The sequence below is a fragment of the Nymphaea colorata genome, chromosome 1 (assembly GCF_008831285.2).
Source record: "Nymphaea colorata isolate Beijing-Zhang1983 chromosome 1, ASM883128v2, whole genome shotgun sequence".
NCBI classification, from domain to species: Eukaryota; Viridiplantae; Streptophyta; class Magnoliopsida; order Nymphaeales; family Nymphaeaceae; genus Nymphaea; species Nymphaea colorata.
In genome coordinates this window covers 38398249-38421152 of record NC_045138.2, presented here as the reverse complement: position 1 = coordinate 38421152, position 22904 = coordinate 38398249, and the positions used below count along the sequence as shown (strand labels likewise).

The following is a 22904-nucleotide window of genomic DNA, read 5'->3' as shown; positions in this document are numbered from 1 at the left end:
ATATATATATATTTTTGCATGAATTATTCGTCGTGGCTAAAGTCAACCCGCAAAGCAAGGCAAAGTTGATAAGCCTGTCTAATTACATTATCACCCACCCCACTACAGGAAACCACCCGCACAATCTCTCTCTCTCTCTCTCCCCCCTCTCTGTGTCTCGTGTTTCCGAGTTATTACCGAGGGTCCGAGGCCATCGTGGCTTGAAGGTTACATGGCCAAGTAAAGCCAGCCCTTGCATGGTAAGGCGTCTCAGAAAACGACACGACACTTTACTTCAAGGACAATTGAAATGTTGAGTTCTTTTGGAGTTGTTCTTTCTTTCTTACAGAGAAGAGTGACTCGTTCTTACAGTTACAGCAGGAGTTGCACACTTTGGAAACGCTTGATTTGCATTCCCCTCCGCGCCCAACATCCACCTGCGCGGGTTTCCGGTGTGGCAAGAGTTGTGTCCCTTTTGGCCTGGAGAATATCTTTTAGAAATTCTTTGATGGAATGGCAGAATGGAACACTCTGGTGAAATGGTGGAATCGAACTCAAAATTCTGTGACACAGTGTTCTTCTCCCTTGGATCAAACAAGCACTTTGGTTATTGTACTGAAGACTTACTTAACTCGGGGCTTTAAGCCTATTCACCTAGTCATCTGCAGGCAATTGTTCGTTAACATTTTACTTTTCCGAGGAAATTCATCGATATCTACTTCCACCAAAGTTATACTGAGGAGTGAAGCCATGTCAACTCGACACTTGTTCTGATCTTCAACTCGACACTTGTTCTGATCTTCTTGGAACAAGCAAGTAGCTTGATCGAACATGAGAGGGGGCTGCGACATCCCCTGTATCCCAGTACAGAACTTCGCCTGCCGGTAAATAGTTATTTTTTCTTTTTCCTGTCCAGTGAATGGTTCCCGTGTGTAAAGATTCTTTTGGTACACAACTCTTAAGGGTGGCAAAAACTGATTTGCAGAGAAAATTTGGCCAAGACATATGGTTTGCTTTCCTGCCGGATTTTGATGTGAGAACAAACTGAATTTTTTTTATGATACTGTGAAGGGTATTTACGTAAATTACTTACGCGCACTTCATCCTGTTTCTGAAGGACAGCTCCAGCTTTGGAGTGTTAGACATGAGGCGCGTGCTTCCCTGAGCTCTCCTTCCTTCTCTCTCTTACCGAGACAGCGCAGAGGAAAAAAGGAAAAAGAAAAATTAAAGAAAAAAAAAAGGAAAATGGATCTACCTCTCGCCGTGTCCCTCCTGCCGTCCAGTCCGTCTTTAAGACCGAGCAAGAGCTCTCCACTCTCTTTTTCCTTTGCATCCCTGCCTTCGCCCATCCGTCTCCGTATACCGAAATCCGCCATGCCTTCTTCATCCTCATCATCGTTGCGTAGGAGGAGGCTTTCCATTACCAAGAGCATCAAGTCGCCTGCTGCCATCATCCAAACCCAACCAGATGACAAGGTAAAGCTCTCTCTCTATCTATCTATGTGTTTGTAGTTTTATGAAATTTTGCCATGTTGGTTCTCTTGCCTTTTAGGCTTTAGCGTTGCTTATGTATCCATCTTTGTAGTTAAAGTACATAACTTTTACAGCGTAGGATGCTTTACCGAAGGTACTGCGCCAAACCACTCAAAGACAATGGATGGCTATACAGTTTTCTATTTATTATACGCTAGCTATTCGTGAGATGACGTGATATCGCAGAACATGCATCCTGGTGAAACAAAACTTGTTATTGAGATTCCCCTTTTACAACATCCTTTACAAGTTGTTGCCGGTTACTTTCTCCATAAACTTTTATGGAGGGATGCATGTATATGTAGCTTATGATAGTCAGGCATGTTTGGTCAGGGAAAAGAGGTATGAATTTTCATAAATAATTTGATTACTACCAAGGACAGGTGTCCCAAACATCAGCTTATGCATCGGTATACGCATTGGTATGACGAAATTACTTCTAGAGAGATGAATATATTCCTGGTTAATAATTTGTATATATCGTGGATCTGCATAGCGTGATTATGTAGTTTGATATGAGCATCATGGTTTGTGCAAGAAACTTTCCCTTTGATATACATGTATGTGGAAAGGTTTAGAGATTGTCCAAATAAAATATGACGTGGTCTCTTTGCTTGAAGTCTCCTTTATCTATATGCTTCAACTGCGTCATTTCAACTGTCCAATGCAATAACATATATTTTCAAAAATATGTGTTCTTTGATTCAGATTGACTTAATTTGAACTTTCAGTTGGTCACTTTTGAGAAAATATATTTGTTACATTCGTCTGTTATTTGGCTACAAGATTCTGCTAGAGTTTTTCTCTATTATGGCTATCTAACTCAGTTCTCTTTCTGGCTACCATTTTTTTTTTGGCACCTGTGGTCACCATTTACCATAATTCCATCAGGAAGAACAGCGGGAGAGGACTGACCTTAAAACCCTAATGCGGAGATTTTGGAAGGTAGCTGCTCCATATTGGTTCTCTGAAGATAAAGTTCAAGCAAGGTTAAGGCTGCTTGCTGTTTTCCTGCTAACACTTGGAACAACAGGAATAAGTGTTGGATTCAATTTCTTAGGCAGGGACTTCTATAATGCCCTTGCAAGTAAGTAAACTCTTGATTTCTTATGCTCCTTATCTGGTTTGTATTGTTCACATGGTTTTAAAACTTATAATGTTTCCATTTCTTTCATAACGATTGTTACATTTACTTTCAATGAATGCTGATTGCTCTTCCTTTTCTGATTTGCAAGACAAGGACCAAGAACAGTTCATGAGGCAGCTACTTTACTACCTGGGGGGTTTTGCTGGAGGAATTCCGGTGAGCATATTGCTGCACTCTTTTAGGTATTTCTCTCCAAGCCATATGAAAAGTCTTTATGAAAAACATGTATTGGTTCGTTGTGAGACTGGCAGGCAGCATAGCGAGTGTTCCCTAATGGATGGAGTGAGACATTGGATGTGAAGTTGCTGGTGGTTCAGTGAAAAGGAAAGTTTATGTGATTTGATAACTAGACTCACTTCACGCTTTTAACTTTCATTCAACGATTGGCAGTGCAAGTTCTATATCAACGATGAAAGACATATATACAAATAGCAAGACCAATATGGTTACACAAATTATTGAATGTCTGAAAGTTTTCTCCTCTTTAGAGTGAATTTTTACCATGAGTTTGTTGCCCGTAGATCTACTTCTAAAGTTTTCATTTAGTTGTTTCTATTTTTCATTCAAGAAAAAGAAGCTCGTAAATTTTTACAAGGTACAGTATACGGCAAAATAGAACTTGCCTTTTTTCCCTAGCATTGCGGACTATTGCTAGAAGATTTTTCTCACTGTTTAGTGAACTAAGACGTGCATCAATGCTGGTTCTATGTGCAATGTGGAACTATATAAATATATGACATTCTACATCCAGATCTATGTTGTTTTCAAATATGCAGTTTTGATTTCTTGCTCTGCGTTTCATTTTTTTAAGAGATTATGTGAGCCAAACTCTTGCTTTAAGGTGAAACCTGTGATTTTGACTTCTTGCTTTGCAGATCTTTGTTTTAAGAGATTATGCAAGGGAAATTCTTGGTTTGAGGTGGAGATCTTGGATGACAAGCTACTATATGGAACGGTATTTTAAGAATCGGATGTTTTATAGAATCCAGTCCCAGTCAATTGTCGACAATCCAGACCAGCGAATTGTTGATGATCTCAGTGCCTTTACTGGGACAGCGCTTGGATTTTCTTTGACATTATTCAATGCTGCAGTAGATTTGATATCATTCAGTAACATTCTTTTTGGCATCTATCCGCCATTGTTTGTTGTGCTGATTGTTTACTCAATTGGTGGCACTGCTATCAGCGTCTTCCTAGGAAGGGTATGTTTGGCATCTTTGAATGTTGCTTTTTCTATAATTTTGATTAGAACGATATACTTCAAGTTTATGCTGGATTTTTTCTGAATAGTCGTTCTTCTTCCGATGGACCACATGAACTGACTTGAAGTATCATGTCTGACAGGGACTAGTTACATTAAATTTCATGCAAGAGAAGAAGGAGGCTGACTTCCGTTATGGGCTTGTTCGTGTTCGTGAAAATGCTGAATCTATTGCATTTTATGGTGGCGAGGAAAATGAGATGCAACTTCTGCTGTATCGCTTTAGAAGAGCTTTCGAAAACCTAACTGTAAAGACTGCACCTTTCCCTTTTGCATTGTCATTCAAAAATGCCTAGTATTGGCAAAACTGCTTTGAAATTTTTTGCCATTATACCTAGCTATCTTAAATCTATGGAATGTTTGCCTATTTCTTCAGGATGCATTTCCATTTTTAGCAATATCCATTGAAGAATATGAGCTTTCTGTTCGGGAAGAAAAATGAGAGTCCATGTGCACCGAAATAGATGAATGCACAGAATAGAAAACTATATTCTATATGTTGAATTGGCCTCATACTCATCAAGATCTGTTCCAACAGTTATGTACTTTTTCTACATGTTCCTGATACCTATGTCATCCTTGCAACAAGTGATTTCAGCTTTTCATTTTTTTTTCTCCTCGGCGTATATTTGAATGAAAGTAGCAGCGAAAGAGGAAGAGGAAAAGATAAAACAAACTTAACACGATTTTTGAGAAAGATTATTCTTCATCATCATCAAACCTTATCTGCCTTAATGGGGTTGGCTTATGAGTTTCACTTGTCCATTTATTTCTTATGATGATGACCAAATCTTCATTTAGTAGCAACTGATATTTATATTGTAACAGCAGAACTAGGTGATACATTTACCTGATACCTCTAAATGTTCTAAAAGATAAACAGAAACTGTGGTAAAAAGGGAACTGACAATCTAGCCATATCTCACAGAATGTGTTTCTACAGTTCATCATTATGTTGTGAATGAGGCATAATGATACATTCTGGTGAACGAATGGAAAAAAAGATACACATCCTTTTGATGGTATCTTCCTTTAACCTATTCCTCTAGCTTTTTCTTTGAACATTTATTCTGTTTCTGTGCCTTTGACGTAATGAATAATTAGTATAGTAGGTTTCTTTCACAATGTGTGCAACTTATGCATTAAACTGTAGTTGATCGTATAATTGATATGTCTTGCATTGTCATGAGCAGACTTTCATCTAACATTATCCTTCTCTAAATTCTAATTATGCATCATCCAGTTTCATGAACTCTTTGTGGAACTACGTTATGTACCCAAAAAAAAACTATAAGAAATTCCTTTTTTCTCCCCAGCTGGAGCCTAGAAAGTTTATACCAGCTAATGTCAAATTAGAACATACTCTCTTCAAATGCATGTGTAATTTTTAGTGCTTAGGCAACTTTTGATTTTTGTTAAGCAACATCTTCTTATTAAGAAATCCTATGCTTCAAATTGCTCACTACGGTTTTTGTCAAAAATAAATGCTAGGGATTTGCTAGTGTTTCTATCATGTACAAAAGACACGTTAGGTCTGTCTGTTACTTCTATAATTGTTTGAATGATGTACTCTTCTACTTTATTAAGACACTAATGTTTTTTATTTGGGATTATGCTGCAGCAATTATTGATTGCTTCCCGAAATTTGGAGTTCTTCACGAATGGTTACCGCTATCTGATTCAAATTCTTCCTGCTGCTGTCATTGCTCCTATGTATTTCTCAGGAAAGATTGAATTTGGAGTTATCAATCAATCAGTATCTGCCTTCAATCACATCCTTGGGGATTTTTCGCTTATTGTGTACCAATTTCAGGCCATCAGTGCCTTCTCAGCTGTTATAGATCGACTAGGTAAATCAATTTTTTCTTGTAAGAATATATAAGTCGATTTGGTAACAAAAAAATGTTACACTTCATTTGCCATATAGTAGCAGTACCCATAGACCAAGGAATGCAAAAAAGAAGGAAAAAAAAAACTAAAAACAAAGTGGTGGAACTGATACCTTCACAGCTTCACAGCATCCATTCATAAAGCGATCTATATCTAACTTTTATTTCTTGGACTCACCACATATTTTCTGAAAATTTTATTATCTTTTATTTGCATATCGTTGATTAATTTAAATTTATCTGACAGTATTTTGATCATGAGAATTGATTTATTCGTAGGTGAGTTTGATGATGTTCTAGACGGTTCAAGTACTCCAGGTTTGTCTGACCCCAAGGAAGAGATTGCTCTCACCTATAGTAACATAACCCACTCTTCTATGGAAGAAAATGGATCTGTGCCTTCAAATGATCACCCAAAATTTCTGGAAATTAGGAATCTCACTCTATGGACACCAAGGAGCAACATTACTCTTGTTAAGGAATTGTCCCTGGATATTTGCAACAAAGATAATTTACTGGTTAGTTATGCATCTTGCTTGTAGTTGAGTAGCTTAAATGTGGAAGTGCTCTGAATTTAATTCTATTTTGTAGATCATGGGTCCCAGTGGAAGTGGAAAAACTTCTCTCTTGAGAGCGATGGCTGGTCTTTGGAGCAGTGGAAAAGGCAAGATCACATTCTATTTGGGAGATTTGAAGGAGCTTGAAGAGACTGTTTCTTCAGAAACAGCTCCCGGTGGATTGAGGAAGACATTAGAGGATGGAGTGGCAGATACTGTAATTAATGAATATGAAAGCTCTCGGAATAGAAGATTTCAGGATATTTTCTTCCTTCCACAAAGACCATATATGGTTCTAGGGACTCTCCGTCAGCAGTTACTTTATCCAACATGGCGAGATGAGGCTATTTCAACTACGGATCAAAGTCAATCAGTTGGTAAGTATTACCATGCTTATCAAATTGGAGAGTTTTCTGCCAGTCCTATGAGTGAATTGTTATTTCCCATAATTTCCAGGAAAAAAAAAGAAGCTTCCTTTAGTATAATGTGTCCAGATGGAAGGAGATGTATTATACTGGATGTCTAGGATACTGGAGTCCATAAGTTCCTTCAATACAAGAAGATAATTGAGAATAATCAGTTCATAAGTTGTCAAAATCAGAAGTTTGAAACAACTCTATTAAGCCCTAAAGTTTAGCTGGAACTAATCAAACTGGTTGAGATCTTCTTGACAAGAGTTAAGATAATGGCATTTGTTGAGCATATGAAGTAGTATTTCTGCCTAGTTTGCGCATTCAGTGTTTTCAACTCATGTTGGTGAATCATTACAAAGTTACTTGCGATCATCTTACACACATGACATGATTTGCAGGATCGCTGCCTTTCTTATCTAGGGTTCCAAGCTGGCAGGATGCCTATAGAACTGTTGACAAACCCACAGATAAGGACATCCTAGCAGCCCTGCAGAGAGTTCGCCTCGGTGATATCGTAGGACGTTTTGGTCTTGATTCAATCTTTGAATGGTCTAGTGTCCTTTCACTTGGAGAGCAGCAGCGGCTGGCATTTGCTCGTTTGCTGCTGGCACAGCCAAAGTTGGTCTTTTTGGATGAGTCAACTAGTGCCTTAGATGAAGCCAATGAGGTAAAACTTCTTTTAGCTTTCCCCTTTCCTGTTATTTACCTTGGGAGCTCCCTTTTGCAGTTTCAGGTCATCGGCCATCATCCTGGTCTGCCAACCCATGTAACTGCATATAATGAGGTACTAACAGTTCAATGTCTATTTATCGTCGACAGGCCCATCTGTATGGAGAAATTAAAGGTGCTGGAATAACATATGTTAGCATCGGCCATAGGACGACTCTACGTAACTACCACAGCTGTATCCTCCGAATATCCAAGGCAGCATCCGATGGTAGTTCCGAGCGAAACTGGATTCTCGAGCCAAATGATCGTGCCCCTACCCAAAAATTCTAATAGCAGCTGCACTTACAAGATTCTGACCGTGTAAAAGTAAAGAAAACTTTTGCATTCTTTGTTTCATATTATCATTTTTATTGTTGATTGTGCAAAAGTATGTTTACATTATTAAATGCGTATGTTTATATTATTAAATGCATTACTAATTTTGTGCTTATAACCCCAATTTCATCAGCCGATTGCATATGTTTCTGAAGTGCATGTTTCTGAAGTGTTGAACTCTGAAGAGGTTCCGGAGAAGGAACGTCGACCACTCTTCACGGATATCCAGTAAATTTATTGTTTCTGTTATTTTACTTATAGCCTCATACCGTACGTAACATCTCACTTTTGAAGTCGACCTTTCTGCATTCACCGTCCACTGGATATATTAGTACGTAGATAGCGATTCTCAGATACAAACTTCAGAAGCAGATGCATAAGAAATCATTCCACTATAGGGAATGATCTTGTTCAAACTGAGACAAGATAACTCAATCTTGCAGTGTTTTAGGTGTTCCATCACAAGTACAGACTAAATACTTTGGTAACTGCGAGGACAACTCCCAGAAAAACTGCCATGAAATCTAAATTATTGTCCATATTTGAACCAAAATGCTTCGGTAACTGCGAAGACAACTCCCAGAAAAACTGCCATGAAATGGAAATTATTGTCCATGTTTGAACCAAGTAGGTTGCTTGGTCTCCATTCCGGCACTCGTCAGTCTCCAGCCACGAATCTACTCAACTGTTAGCACCAAAAACAGTTATGTAATCTCCAGTCAGAAGAGTAGAGAATGATAACCTGCGGAAACTTCAGTGCATGCTTATACATCAGGCAAATAAAATAAAATGTTCATCTTAATATACAATGTACCATATATAAAAGTCCAACTCCTTATAATAGAAAATACTAAATATTAAACCGTATTAAAGAGAAAAAAAACTGTCATGAAAAGTCCATAGAATGCGGCACAAGAAGTTAAAAATCCTAACCTGCAAGCTGTACAGAAAAAAGAAAAGCCCCTCCAAGTAAAACTGCAAAACTCCAGCGGTGACAGATTTCCAAGGCCACCAAATTGCTTTCTAAATATGTACGCCATTTCCGTTTGAGTAGAGACTGGTCCTTAGTGGACCATTTATCTTGCCATTCATGAATGACTTGAGTGGCGCTGCCGTTCCATTGCTCATGCTGTTCCTAGTAGCTATTTTGTTGTGGCTTGGATGTGGCATACCAAAAATTGGTTGATTAGTTGCTGCTCGTATAAGCCCTGCTCATATTCAAAAAGTGCAACTGACATCAAACTAACCGTAAGGTCAACTTAAGCAAAGGCCTATAATGAAAAAGTGATATTTTTCACCATTCACAAGCTTATATCAAAACTATGAAACATGAACTTTTTTTGGAACCACAGGATGTGAAGAGAGGACATAAACAGCGTAATGCATATTGCTTATAAAACGTTAACAAATTTCCTTGATGTTATTTTTACAATTTCAGATGTCTTTCCACAATTTCACGAGTTTATACTGGTCAAGTGTCCAACATCAAAACTATGGAACGTGAAACTTTTTGAACCAGAGAATGTAAACTAAACCATCAATTATCAAATTCCCTTAATGCTACTTCACAAGTTCATATGTTTTTTGCAATTCAAGCTGCTAAATGAAGAACCTAAGCTTTCAAGTACTTCAATCAAATTATTCCATCTACTCTGAAGTTTAAAGAGTCTCAAATCAAGTTGTCCAATCCAAGGTTCTATTACGTAAGATGGGGTTAAGCAAGCCACCACACCATTTGGAAAGGACAAGTCGTTGGCCGTAGCAAAGATACCAGTTCGAATTAGGCAGGTCACTACCATTTAGAAAAGAGAAGTTGTTGTTGGTTGCAATGACACCAGTAGGAACACACAATTTTATTTATTCATTTCAAAGAAAATTACGTAGTATATTTCAGTAGCGATATATTTATTTCAGAAGAAATGGACGTGAAGTATTTTATTAGAGATATTTTTGTAAAATTTACAGGCTCATATTTCTAACACAAAAAACACATCATGTGTATTAAACATGAAAGAGTGAAGCAAAATCTCAGTTATCATTCTGTTCGCACGGAAAGCAAAAAAGTTTAAGTCGTTGAGGATTATCAGCAAAGCACAGATTACCTAAGAAAACAGCTGAAGGTTTTCCAGGCCTAGATTTGAACTCCGGGTGAAATTGTACGCCAACAAAGTAAGGATGACCTGGAAGTTCTACAATCTAGCAAAAATAGATTGGAACATAAGTATAAATAATGCAACATGAAAACATAAGACGCCCCAGGTTTATAACTCCATAGGCAAAACAACATACAAAATAAGGGATCAGGTCCAATGGACCCTCACTCAGCACTTTAAAGCCCACCCTAGGGCAACCTCTCGGAGTCCACTAAAATGCAAAATTATTTAGTAGTAGAAATACTCACTTCCATGCGCTTGCCACTCTCATCCTTCCCGACAAATGAAAGACCTGCCTGCTCCAGTTGATCAATCATCTCAGGGTTGACCTAAAAATGCAGATACACCAATCAAGCTTGAAATATGCACATTAGCCAGAAATTTTTCAGTTCTCAGGCGTTGCAGTGCAAGAGCATAAGGCAACAAACCTCATATCTGTGTCGATGCCGTTCATCCACATATCCCACATTGCCGTATCTAAGCAAACCAAGTTCAGGAAGAGAAAGGAAAAGAGATGTCAAACAAAAGAGAAATATATGATAAAAAAATTTACATCAGAAGATTTTCTGGTAAAGCAGTAGTTACTGGTCCCCAAAGTTCTTGCACTTGAATACACACACCACCAAAAAACACTAATACAATGAGCTTTGTAGTCCTTCCCCATCTTTCCAAGGTTAGAAATAAACATACGGGTGAAAACATGTATTGGTCCTCACAATTTTGCAGTGACACTGTCCGCCATGTGAAAATATGTCCTTCTCGATCCCAGACGCATGGTACCTCCCATATGAGTTTTGGAACCCTTCTCATAGAAATAAATAGATAATGTGTGTTAGAAAGAAACAGTATAAACATCACAAAAATAAACCAGGAAAAAAACGACATTAGCAATAAGTCCTTGTATCAAACATATGCATGTTTGGGCTTACTTCTGGCATAAAGATCACACAAGGATTTTTTGTATCTGGATCAAATTCTGTACTGTTTGCATCATGAAGGCCAAGAATCTGGAAAAATAACAAGAATGAGGCAATTATTTTACAGAATGCGGTAACAAAGTTTCAAAAACACAAGTGCTTCAGTAGATCAAGAAATCAAGTACACAGAGAGATCAACCATTCCCACAGGCAATACATACCGAACGTGAAAATTCAATCACTGCAATTTGCATGCCTAAACAAATTCCTAGGTACGGGATTCTGTTTTCGCGAGCATACTTTGCTGCAAGGATTTTTCCTTGAACACCTCGATCGCCAAATCCTCCAGGTACAAGAATACCATCTGCACTCTGAGTTAGGAACAGCAAAATCATTTAGTTCTGTTAATAAACAAATAAGAAAGCAAATTGAACAAGATTAACTTGACAACCTAAGCTAAGGGAGGAAAAGAGAGAAAGAGAGAGTTAAAGGCCTTACCTTCAGCACATTCCATGCAGCTTCAAAGGCATCAGGATCCTGCACGACAGAAATTAACTACCTAAGGCACTTTAAAAGACAGGAATTACAAGCAGAGAAGATCATTAATAATGTCTGGACTCTAGAAACCTCTCTAGCAGTAGCATCTTCAAGATCTGTAGCAGCAACCCATTCAACCATCAATTTCCTTGAGCATTCTACAGATGCATGCAACAGAGCCTGTTCCAAATTTTAAGTACAAACACTCCAAAGAGTAAGATTTCACACGCGAAAGAAAGTGTTCATACATAAAGGAAAGTTCTCAAATTCTTCAGAGGTAAAAGAGACAGAAAGAAGGGAGAACTTGATCAAGAAATGAGAAAACAATCAAACAAGGTAACAATGTCCTAGACAGAATTCAACCAGCCAAGAACACACAAGCAACATATTGTGCCCCATGGATACACCAGATACAAATATTTAGAATTGAGGACCATTTGATTTCTCAAATGACAGTCTTGTATAGAGAAGCCAAAGTGCTTCTGCTTCACTTCTATCTTTATAAGGTTTTTCATGCCCTTATGGAAGAGATACAGAAAGACAAGTTTCATGAGAAGCACCTCCTTTGGGTTCAGATGTTGCCTTTGTAAAAGGACTTTCCAGACTAATTTATCCAAGTAATTTTCCTTCCACGCAAGTGAAATGGATACAGGAAGAGGTACATGGAGAAGAAGCGGTGAGTTAAGTATCTGAAGATGTAAAGCAGGAAGTACTGCAGAAGGGGAAGAAAAGTTATAAAAGAGCCATCGAGTCCCTGGTATCTATGGTCCCACCTCTTCTTGATCAATATCCTCCACTTGAGAAATGTCCCGTACCAATAAAAGGGCTTTCCATGTAAACAGATTCATCAATCACCGATCCACTGACAAGTCCATGGAGGGATCAATAGTAAAACCTAAGAACAAGTGCCACATCCCAAGATCTCAAAGGCATACATGAACTGTAAAAATTTTGAAATCATCAAGGAACCCAAGTCTTGCTAAAAAAGTAACAAGAATAACATGGCCATTCTATATCATGGCATTAACAGGTTCAATCACATTTCAGAACTGATTTTCTTCATGTTTGCAATATTTCCTACAAGAATTCAAAAGTTGAAAACATTAACAACACTGGTGAGTGCACAGTACATGCATACCTTCAACACAGACAGATAAGAATCTGATAGACCAGTATATTTTCCAACCATGGCAATTCTAACCTGTACATGTTCAAAACTTCAAAGCTAGATGAGCTTAAATAAATGAATAATGGAACATTTGCCTCCAAATCAATTGATTTGCAAAATTAGAACCTACCGGATAAGATAACTTATCCTGCAGTTCAGCTCTTGCAGTCCATTCCTGCAACTCCGGATTTCCTGCAAAGCTGAATGGAAAGAAAATATGCCCAAAAAAATCAATAGGCATACAATAACTATGGAGAAAAGTCTATAAAAGTCCATTACTGAATCCAGATGCTAAATAACAAAGAGATGGTTCCAGAATACAAACCCTAGAAGGTTTAGCCCTTTTAAAATTGCTTCATGGACCTTTTGATCCTGCAAGAACAGAATTTAAACAGAAACATGTACGTAAATGAAAAAGGACCTTAGAACATGCTCATAATACAGAGAAAGCAATAAAATAGAAAGAGAAGTGAAGAATGAGATCCAATAGATAAAATACAAGGACACATACTCTTAGAAGCAGAGGTATGTGCCAGATGTTTGAGACATCATAAATTGTAAGAATGCTTTCAGCCTGTTACACGGTCAGTCAACAAACAACGGGAAGATAAATAATGTCCTTATTACCATTGAGAAAAATGACGTGATCAGAAAAGTAAAAAAAGAAGAAAGAGGCAGGGAAAGCCTTACAGGAACATGACAAAATTGAGAGAGTTTTTCTTTCACGTTGTCCTCCAGTGGCTGTAAAGTCAATCAAGCAATAATCAGGCTAATGGACAAGAACACATGCACCCAAGAAAAAATGTGCAAATATAGATAATGATATACATGGATTCCAATAAACAGCTAAAAAAGATCTGGATGGCAATGTTTCCATTCCATGTCTGTAAAACTATAATCATTGTCTTGGGAATTTCAAGCAACACCCGAAGGATTGCTTGACAGGCAAAAATTTTGACGGTTTCTCAAGCATCGGTATGATACTCACTCATTCCTTTAAGTGTCTCCAAAATCCAGGAACACTTCCCAATCAGGTTCACAAAATATGTTTTGAACTCAAGATAAACATTGGACTCAGCAAATTCATTTACATTGTCGCAGCGGGTTACAGAATCAATGGACGGTGCTACCTAACGACAACACAAGCCCACCAGGTGAGCCCATTGATCAGAAATAAAATAAAATTAGGGATATTCACGAACTTGACTAAACCTTGCTAAAGTCACACTGCTTAAAACATCAGCTAACCTCAGAAGTGGGAAGGACGTATCTTTTCATGATAGACATATTCGCACTTGACACATGCATGAGTTTAGCGGCATATGCTCCCCTGAGGTACACATACACACACACACACACACACACACACACACAGAGAGAGAGAGAGAGAGAGAGAGAGAGAGAGACCTTCGTACTGCGGCAAGCAAGAATGTTTGGAATCAAACCTAGACCCCTTAGCTCACGAACACTGTGCTGAGTTGGCTTTGTTTTCTGTAGACATAACAGCAAAACAGCACAATTTTTTTTTTGCATCATAATCTACCAATTGAAGTACAAGTAAAATGCCTCCAAAGTGGTTATTTATTTGACCAACACTTACACATATATAGGACACTACAATAAAAAAAGAGCAGACAGCTCGCCAAGCCTGGAAAATCAATTTGTGACTCATTCAAATGAAATCATATCGTAGCCAAGATGAGTTAAAATACAAGGATTTGACTAACACAAAACTCAGTGCCAGTCATGGTATTGACTTTCCTAATTCAGTCAAATTCAGCCAACTCAGACGAGATTTCAAGATGACTCAAACATTCATTTATATTTTATATGCATGTATTCGTTGTATATATATATATATATATATATATATGAGACACACACACACACACATATACATAGATAATTGTTCCTCATATGGAACAAATACTGATTGTTCCACAAATTATACTTTTATTTTGTTAAACTAAATAAAAATCATGCGACCCAAGTCACTAGCTGACTCGCCTGAGTCAGCCAAGATTGCCAAACACAGAAACTAATTCGTAGACAGGCAGGCTGCTAGAATTAAACCCAATATGAATGACAGAGCAGGTAAGTTGACCAATTCAGTGAAGTTGCACAGAGTTTAATTGCTTAATGAAACTTGGAGCATCCCCACCAGTTCTGTCAATTGAGCGCCCGAAGCTGTTATAACACACACTCAAGTACTGACTTAGCATCCATGCCATATATAAGAGATTGCTAGTCCACCCAAATTACCTGTTCGCCAACAACATTAACAACAGGTACAAGGCTGACATGGACCAGGCAGAAATTACCAGGGCCTGTAAAATAATCAATTAATCAATAGAAAGACAAACACCAACTAAGTATCAAGTTCAAAAAAATGGATTCTTCAGTAAGTAAAAGTAAATAAAATGTGTCCTCACCAACACGGTATGATAATTGGCGAAGAGCTTCCACAAATGGCATAGATTCAATATCACCTACATGGGAACACTGTTAACAAGCAGCCAACTACTCTCAAAATTGACATAAAAGCTGTTGAAATGTTTTCTGTTTAGACATAAGACTCATTATCTTACTCTCATGGCAGCTCTACAGAGATTAGGAACACAAAGAAGCAAGTCCAGACAAACCATATAAGTGTGGAAGGGATTGTGTGGGTAGGAACATGGTTATGTTGTCGGCTCTTGTGAAGGCTGTTAAGCTTGCACTTTAACAATGGAAACGATACCACGATATGCAGGACTAAGTTCTGAATAAAACAAAAATAGAAAATTTCCTCTTACCAACAGTTCCGCCCAATTCTATGACACACACATCAGCAGGGCCCTCCTTCCCATCCACAGGAATCATGGCAACCCGCTCTATCCACTCCTGAATAGCATCAGTTATGTGAGGAACAACCTGTAATAAAGGCATGATTATTGACTAATTTTTAGAAGTAAGAACCCAAAAGCCAGGCAACAGCAGAATGCCAAGGGCAAACTAGCTAAATTAATGTCTTATTGTTATTCTAGACCTGAACAGTTTTGCCAAGATAATCACCCCTTCTCTCTTTGTCAATGACAGACTGTACAAAGAAACAGTATATCATCAGTCACATGCACGAAACAATATATATAGTTGGCAAAGTTATCTTCATCAGAAAACTTGAAAATTGAAATAATAAAATTACAATTTAAATTATTAGAACTCGATAACCAATTAATACCTGGTAAATTTTCCCCGTTGTTATATTGTTGTCACGAGTCAGTTTGACATCTAAAAACCTTTCATAGTTTCCCAGGTCAAGATCAACCTTCAAGAATTAAAAAGATTCAGGACATGAGACAACTGTCTGAAATGCTAGCACAGAGAACTACAACCAAACTGTCTGTAATATAATCATGGAGCACTATATTAGAAGCAGTACTTCATTAAACGTCAAGGTTAGAATGATGTTCACCATATCTAGTTTTACAGTGAAAGGTATGCTCAAAGAGAGAAACATCAAAAGAGGCAGCCAAATTCAAACACTCACATCCACACACAAATAAAGATTCAATCATGCATACATCTGCATCGATATTTGCAGCATGTGTCTTGAAAAAGCACTAGAGATAATAAAATACATAGCCCAGGAAACATGAGGAGTCCAAATGATAAACCTATAAATTTTTCACTGCACATACCTCGCCACCATCATCGAGAACAAACACCTCCCCATGCTCAAAAGGAGACATTGTTCCAGCATCAGTGTTCAAGTATGGATCTGCACAGATCACAAGAAAAAAAAAAAACTGTATATAACTTCCACTCCACAGCTATTTTGCGAAATAATAAACCTTCAAAAGCAAAGCCAAAATAAAACACACTGACAATGCCTGAGAATCCCCTCAAATTTGACAACCACCTTGAAGTTATTTTTTTGGTTCATAGAGTTTAATTTGATTTTCGCGGATCAGTAGTTCAATACTTTCTTTTTCATTTTCAGAATTTCAAGAATCATCCAAGTGCTCGTTAGAACATGTGTATACATATGGGCCTCTCTCTCTTTCTCTCTCTACATATATATATATATATACACATACACACACATATAAGTGTACTGTGTACATATATACATATCTCCATTTTTAAAAAAAATAAAGAAAAAAATGGAGAAAATAAAAATAATATCACTTGAAAAAATGAATAATATAATGTTTTTATTGCATTTTTAGAAAAATAAAATTCTAATATACTTATAATTTATTTGATGTTAAATTTACAGTGTATGTTTCTTTATAGTTTATTTTATCCTCATTCTTTTGTCAAGGATAGCCTTTGACCAAGAATGACCTACCAACAGATAACTCAGCTTCCTCTTACTCCCTCTTGTTGTACACTTGGGAGGATGATTCCCTCCCATTTTTGAAGCTTATGCAAGCCCTATCGACAAAATTATTTATGTCTACCCTTATGTGTGTACTTTTGCATGTATTTATGTGAAGCCTTTGTGCTTGATGTGTTGTATTTGTTTTAGTGCAAGCCTCCTGTTGTAGCCTACACATTACACTTTGAAGTGGATTTTTACACTGCTCTAAGCAATTGAGATATAATAAATCAGAATTTATGAAGTAAATCAACTCTCCTGAAAACCCAAAACAAAAATATGAAAGTAAATCCCAATACCGGTGTACTTGTCCAGAAAATAACCATGTCTACATTCCCCACTTTTATGGCATTCCAACCACGAGCTCACCACCAAACAGTCAATTCTTTCACTTAAACCAACATGATGACAAATAATTTACAGAATGCAGTGTGAACTTCCCAAAAACCAAAACCAAAGAAGAATTATAGAAGGTTATACAGGTTCTTAGAAGAAGAAATCACAAGCATATCTCATTTCATCATTTGCTCATGTAGCTATAATACTGGAAATCAACTTTTGAAGAAAAAAGGAGCCAATAATAATATGAGTAGAATTGTAAATCTCAAGAGAAAGATTCATGCTTTATTCATGGAAGTCAAAAAAAAAATGCTGGTGCAACAATTGGGAACTAAGGGTAAAAAAGGACCATAAACTAGGGCACGAAGAAGGGGACTCTACATTTGGGATAGTAAAACTTTGTGGACGAAAATTCAGAGTGAAAACAAGCACTAAATTTTCTTATCATTCAAAATGTTGAAGGAACGTTAAAGGCTCGTTCTTTTGAGTGGGGATTATACTCTAAATTGCAAAAGAGCGAAACGGAATCCACCCGTCAAGTGGTAATAAAGAGCACCATGAAAAGTAATATTCTGTTTTTATCTTCTACTACACACTATCAAAAGGGCAAGTTTACATTAAAAGGACGGGGACAGACCAAAGGTACCTGTTAATTTTGCTTTTCGTGGGCAGCTTGCCTGGTTTTCCATACAAGTGAAAAAAACTGACGACACTTGGGAGAAGTAGCAAACGACAAAAGGTATTATTAGCCATGTGCAAAGAGCAGAACGTTTCACCAAAATTCCAACGGCAACCGTTAAAAAGTATTGTACAGATCCTGACGTCATAATTAAATTAAAGTTTCGATAACTTTCAGGGTTAAAAAGAAGAATTGGGACCACATAGCCCAGAATTAACCCCAACATCCATTTTTAGAGTAAGCAAGTTGATTCGGTGGGACGGCCTACCTTTCTCCTAAAGAAGCCAAACCAGAAAAGAAAGCAAAACTTCAACTATTTCACCATAAGATAGAGAGAGACAAGCACTGCCTTAGGGAGGTGATAAAGATTTTGAATTTCACGCAACGACTGGTGAGTCGGTCGTCACTTTTTGGGGTACATTGAACGTTCTTACACTAAAAAATGGAAAAAAAATCCACAACAAGCATTTGCTGAAATGCGACCACGTTTTCTCTTTGACGCTCTTTCACAAGGAGTTGAACCGAGAAAAAAAGAATCGTGTTCTTTCCAACAACAGATAATATAATTAAAACAAAACTAAAATCGTCATTTCTGTAAGCCGTCCTATTTGTAACAAAAAAAAAGGTTGACTAACAAGCGAATGGCAGCCATTGTAAATATTAAAAGAAATGAACCTCAAATCCTTTACGAGGTCGCATTTGAAATTTCGAAACCCTAGACACCACGACTGTTTTAAAAAAAAAAAAACTCTTTAGTAAATAATTAAAGCGGTAGAAATTCTTGGGGGAAAAAGGAAATCTTCCAAGTACTTAGACGACGGAAAACAGAAACTACACACGTCTCAACAATCAAATCCGGAACAGAACAAAAAACAACAATAATAACAATAACAAATAGTAATAACCTAAATAAACAAACAGTGACAGTAGTAGTGGAAAAGTGTGAAAACCTAAGATTATTAAGAAAAAGAAGGATTCATTTCCTTATCAAAAAATATAGGACTCAAAATCATCGAAGTAATACAGTTCAAGAAAAATGAGGCATATAAACGCCTCAAACCCGTCAAATAGTCAAGAACAAGTTATAATCTATATGCAGTATCTTGTTTCCTACCAGGGTTGACCTAAGGGATCGCTCTCAAAATAAAAGACTTGTATAGGGAGATTAAGGAACGAAATAAAAAACTATGATGCCAGTCTAATAACTTAAATCATCCGAATATATTAATCGATAGAGAGATGGAGAGAGAGAGCGAGAGACAGAGACAGAACACACGCGCACGCGCACAGTGAGAGAGTAATAGTGTAACGCTCAGCCGTCACGGAAGGTGTCACTCTATAAACACATAGAACGAAGGAAGCGCGTGACCAACATCAGGAGAAAAACTTCGAAACCTTTCGCTGCCAGAAGCCGGCGTCCATTAATAATCCAGAAGGGAAGAAAAAACGAAATACCTCAACGAAACTTCCGACAAACGGCATAAATAATAAATCCCCTACTCTTCCTCACATTACAACGCGAAAACGAACGAAATATTTCAGGTCGAAGCCCTGAAAACAAAATTTCTGCACATTGGGTGCATAAAAGCAACTCCGCGCCCGCCATCTTCTCGCTAGAAAGAAGAACAAGAACAAGAAGGAGGCAAGAGAGAGAGATACCTATCTTGATGGATGTTACACGCAGACCACACGCCTTCAAAACCACACCGATGCTGCTCGCCATCACTCCCTTGCCGAGCCCGCTGACGACTCCTCCGGAAACAAGAACGTACTTCATCTTCCCCGGCGGCGGCACTCACTTATCCACCAAGAAGAAACAAATGAAACACTAATCGTCGTGAGCAGCCCAATCTAGAAGGAACAACTGAAAGAATGCGCGGATACGAAGCAAGAAAACTACCAGAAAATGGGGATTTGCAGACCAGAAAGAGATCTCACCTCCTCCCTCTCCCTCCAAACCAAGAAGCAAGAAAAGAGGGAGAGAAAGAGGAGTGCGGGCGGGAGGGAACACGGGGGAGTACGAGCGATAAAATCAAGGGACGGATAAATAGAGAAACCGGAATACGGATCCCGCGAGGAGAGGCAGGGAATTCACGGGATTCATTGAGCCCTTTCTTGTCTTTCTCGTAGCTAACGACTGAGAGCGGCGCCGTCTCTCCACCCTCACCGTCCGTTCCGTCGGACCGGCCACGATAAGGGGCGGACGTGATTCGGCGGATCACGTGCCGCCCGGTGATTCGCGATCGTGGCCGTCCGGTCACAATCAAACTCGGCCGTCCAGTCGCAATCATCTCGGCCGTTGATCACGCGCCCCTATGGACCACGGTAACAAACTTATAACGTGAATTAAGGTAGTTTTTTTTTTTTTTAACTGCAATGGTAAATTATTTTGCCTCAGTTAAACGCCCTTTATACGACCCCACTTTTTTTTTTTTTTTTTTTACCATGAGGTCGGGAGCTTTGGTCGCCTAAGGTATTATGTTTTGACTTTTACAGAAATCGAATTTTTGTGACTTGACTTTTACAGGAATCGAATTAGTGACTTATCAAGGCTGCTAAGTGGTGCCAATAATCAGATTAACAAAATATCATTAGATTTCATTATTTTCACAATACTCATTTGAACTCAGCCAAAAACTATGTGGTCGTTGTCACGTCAACAAAATATAAGTTCAGTATGTTACTTTTAGAGACTGCAAATAATGTTAAACATGATAATTGAATTGAAATATATATTATATGTCTAGCCAAGTTTCAAAACGAAATAGAACCTTGATGGTATAAAAGTATGACATCTAAGTTTTCTTGAGTATTAAAAGGGGTCTTTAACAAGAGTAGAAATTTATTACTGTCTCGAAAATTATAAGTGGCCCCTACAAATCGAGCAACTCAACTATAAATAATTGTTAGATAAATTTTGTTTTATATACGATGACGATCATCTTTTATACGAATTTGATACCCGACATCCTCTTTACGAAAAGGAGAGCTCTGGAAAGTTGTTTGATTTCGCTCAAACATGAAAGAACAAAAATTGATTTCTATATAAAAGTTATTACCGGATCGGTTCCCAAGGGCCCTTCATTTAAATTAAATAATTAACAAAGCATATGCTTTCAAATTTTTATCGCGCAGATAAGACAATTCAAGTCGGAATGCATTAGCCGATACAGCCTGACTGGGACAGTGCTTAGAAAAATGAACCGGCTCGAGTATCAATGTCTACCACACTGACTGCCTTGAAACTGCTTTTATTTTATCCGAAATTTGGCGCAGGAATTTTTTGTTCCTACAAATTCCATGCTTTGGAAATTAATTACTTAAATAAACGTTATTACCGTATCGGTTTCCAGACCGATAAGCGTATCGGCCAATGAACATGGGGCCATATCAGGGTATTTTTTATTTTAAAAATTTAAGTAATAAATACTTGAAATATTTAATAAATTTTTTTCGGATATTACATTATCGGTGAGATTCCTTCATCCAATTTGACTTGAAACTCTTAAATACAGTAAAAAAATTTACGGACATGAAGACGCAAGCATATGCCTAAGTAAGCTTTGAAAAACATATACTTATTTTCAATTCTGACGACGGAAGACCCTTTTCGGATAACACGTCGTTTACTACCTGACTCTAATTGGAGCCACTGTCTTTAAATATTAAACAATTGTTTGTGTTTTTTTATTGATCTATTGCCCGTGGTATATATGCCTTTTGTCTTGATCTTGGTCAAAATAAGTATTGTTTATGAAAAGTTTCACGAACTTGGTTCTCGAAGTCATATTCTTCTTAATCATTTATAATTAAAAAAGTGAGTAGAGAAGGGGAAGAAATATTCTTAATTCACCGTTCAAGGACGCATTTGATTGTCTAGGATTTGAGGTCCTCGTGATTTGAATCCCCATGAATTTAAAATTAGACCTTTCCACTCTGATCTTAAATCAAACATTTTCTTCATATATATATATATATATATATATATATATATATATATATATGAGAGAGAGAGAGAGCTTATCTTAAATCAAATATATATATATATATATGAGAGAGAAAGAGGGGGGGGAGAGAGGATCCTAGTTTTCAAGCCAATAAAATAGAAATCGGAAAAGTTAATTTTGATACCAATTACAAACAAAACAAAAAAAACTTGTAGATATAAATGAGAACGAAATAATACATGAATTAATATTGCATTTTCTTGCATGCGTTTGAATGGCATTCTTTCTAAATATAATGATAACCATATCAACGTAACTCCTAATTGACTCAGTATGAAATGAAATGAACTTAGATCTAGTGGATTATGACTGTAGTAAGTCCATGACATCAAATTATTCCCCAACTTTAGTGCAACAGATATACGAAATTTATTATATATTTGATCTGCACTTGTCTTGGTAGAAATGAAGAAAGAAACGATACACAAGAGTCAAATGAAAGTGTGATTTAAAATTTGACCGACTCATGATAAATTTATGTCCTCGACAAGTCTTTATTCTACATGACGTCGATAGGATGTTGAAAAGGAACTGACGCTCATTGTCTGAAAGTGATGGACTGATTGTCCGAGTTTAATTTTCAAGCAAATGGATATGGTGTTTGTGGTATAATAGATACATGCTTCAAAATATAAAGATAGAGTTCCAATATTTTGTTTTGAAGTACTTTTACGCTTCCCATTATGGACATGCAAAAAGTTGATTGTCGTTTTGCATTATCTTTTATACGGGTACGTCAACGAAGCAAAACTGCAAGCATTATCTAATTTCTCCAAACGCGTGAAGTCTATATCAAGCTTGTTCTATGTTCCATATAATAAATTTCATTGCTCACTAGCTTTGTTTTTATAAGACTAATTGGAGAAAGAAGGTTGAGTAGGTTTTGTTCTTTCCAGTCAGCCGATGACCATCGCCATC

The 22904-nt window shown here is 37.4% G+C and overlaps 2 protein-coding genes across 3 annotated transcripts; one reads left to right on the top strand and one right to left on the bottom strand.

Annotated features, from left to right (window-relative positions):
• The first annotated feature begins 514 nt into the window (after positions 1-514).
• On the top strand, positions 515-7941 carry LOC116258019 (ABC transporter D family member 2, chloroplastic). The gene is made up of 12 exons (XM_031635400.2): positions 515-863; positions 965-1012; positions 1102-1455; positions 2404-2599; positions 2748-2815; positions 3535-3861; positions 4004-4168; positions 5542-5770; positions 6089-6327; positions 6401-6743; positions 7178-7446; positions 7599-7941. Exons 3-12 carry the CDS (start codon positions 1225-1227, stop codon positions 7776-7778), a joined length of 2247 nt encoding a protein of 748 aa, XP_031491260.1. The 5' UTR covers positions 515-863; positions 965-1012; positions 1102-1224; the 3' UTR covers positions 7779-7941.
• Positions 7942-8200: 259 nt separating this feature from the next.
• Positions 8201-20039, bottom strand: LOC116259255 (uncharacterized). Of its 2 annotated transcripts, XM_031637368.2 has the most exons (24): positions 19880-20039; positions 19639-19777; positions 16279-16358; positions 15819-15905; positions 15627-15677; positions 15394-15511; positions 15031-15087; positions 14861-14925; positions 14006-14089; positions 13289-13339; positions 13110-13172; positions 12924-12970; positions 12729-12798; positions 12569-12631; positions 11521-11610; positions 11392-11430; positions 11115-11264; positions 10906-10983; positions 10693-10778; positions 10405-10453; positions 10225-10305; positions 9926-10019; positions 8757-9031; positions 8201-8508 (listed from the first exon to the last, which is right to left on the bottom strand). In XM_031637368.2, the coding sequence occupies exons 2-23, from the start codon at positions 19754-19756 to the stop codon at positions 8847-8849; spliced, it is 1806 nt and encodes a 601-aa protein (XP_031493228.1). In that variant the 5' UTR covers positions 19757-19777; positions 19880-20039; the 3' UTR covers positions 8201-8508; positions 8757-8846. The 2 variants fall into 2 exon arrangements, with proteins under 2 accessions (XP_031493228.1, XP_031493965.1); XM_031638105.2 differs by lacking the exons at positions 8201-8508; positions 8757-9031; positions 9926-10019 and having other exon boundaries at positions 10667-10778.
• Positions 20040-22904: the final 2865 nt, after the last annotated feature.

What these genes read in the sequence shown, in the direction of transcription:
- LOC116258019 (XM_031635400.2), top strand. Translation starts at nt 1,225, where the DNA reads ATGGATCTACCTCTCGCCGTGTCCCTCCTGCCGTCCAGTCCGTCTTTA. An exon ending in AGCTGTTATAGATCGACTAG is followed by an intron (nt 5,771 to 6,088) that starts GTAAATCAATTT and finishes ATTTATTCGTAG; the next exon opens with GTGAGTTTGATGATGTTCTA. An exon ending in GGATCAAAGTCAATCAGTTG is followed by an intron (nt 6,744 to 7,177) that starts GTAAGTATTACC and finishes CATGATTTGCAG; the next exon opens with GATCGCTGCCTTTCTTATCT.
- LOC116259255 (XM_031637368.2), bottom strand. Translation starts at nt 19,756, where the DNA reads ATGAAGTACGTTCTTGTTTCCGGAGGAGTCGTCAGCGGGCTCGGCAAG. An exon ending in ATCTTGGCAAAACTGTTCAG is followed by an intron (nt 15,512 to 15,626) that starts GTCTAGAATAAC and finishes CCTTTATTACAG; the next exon opens with GTTGTTCCTCACATAACTGA. An exon ending in TTAATGTTGTTGGCGAACAG is followed by an intron (nt 14,090 to 14,860) that starts GTAATTTGGGTG and finishes TTATGTCTACAG; the next exon opens with AAAACAAAGCCAACTCAGCA.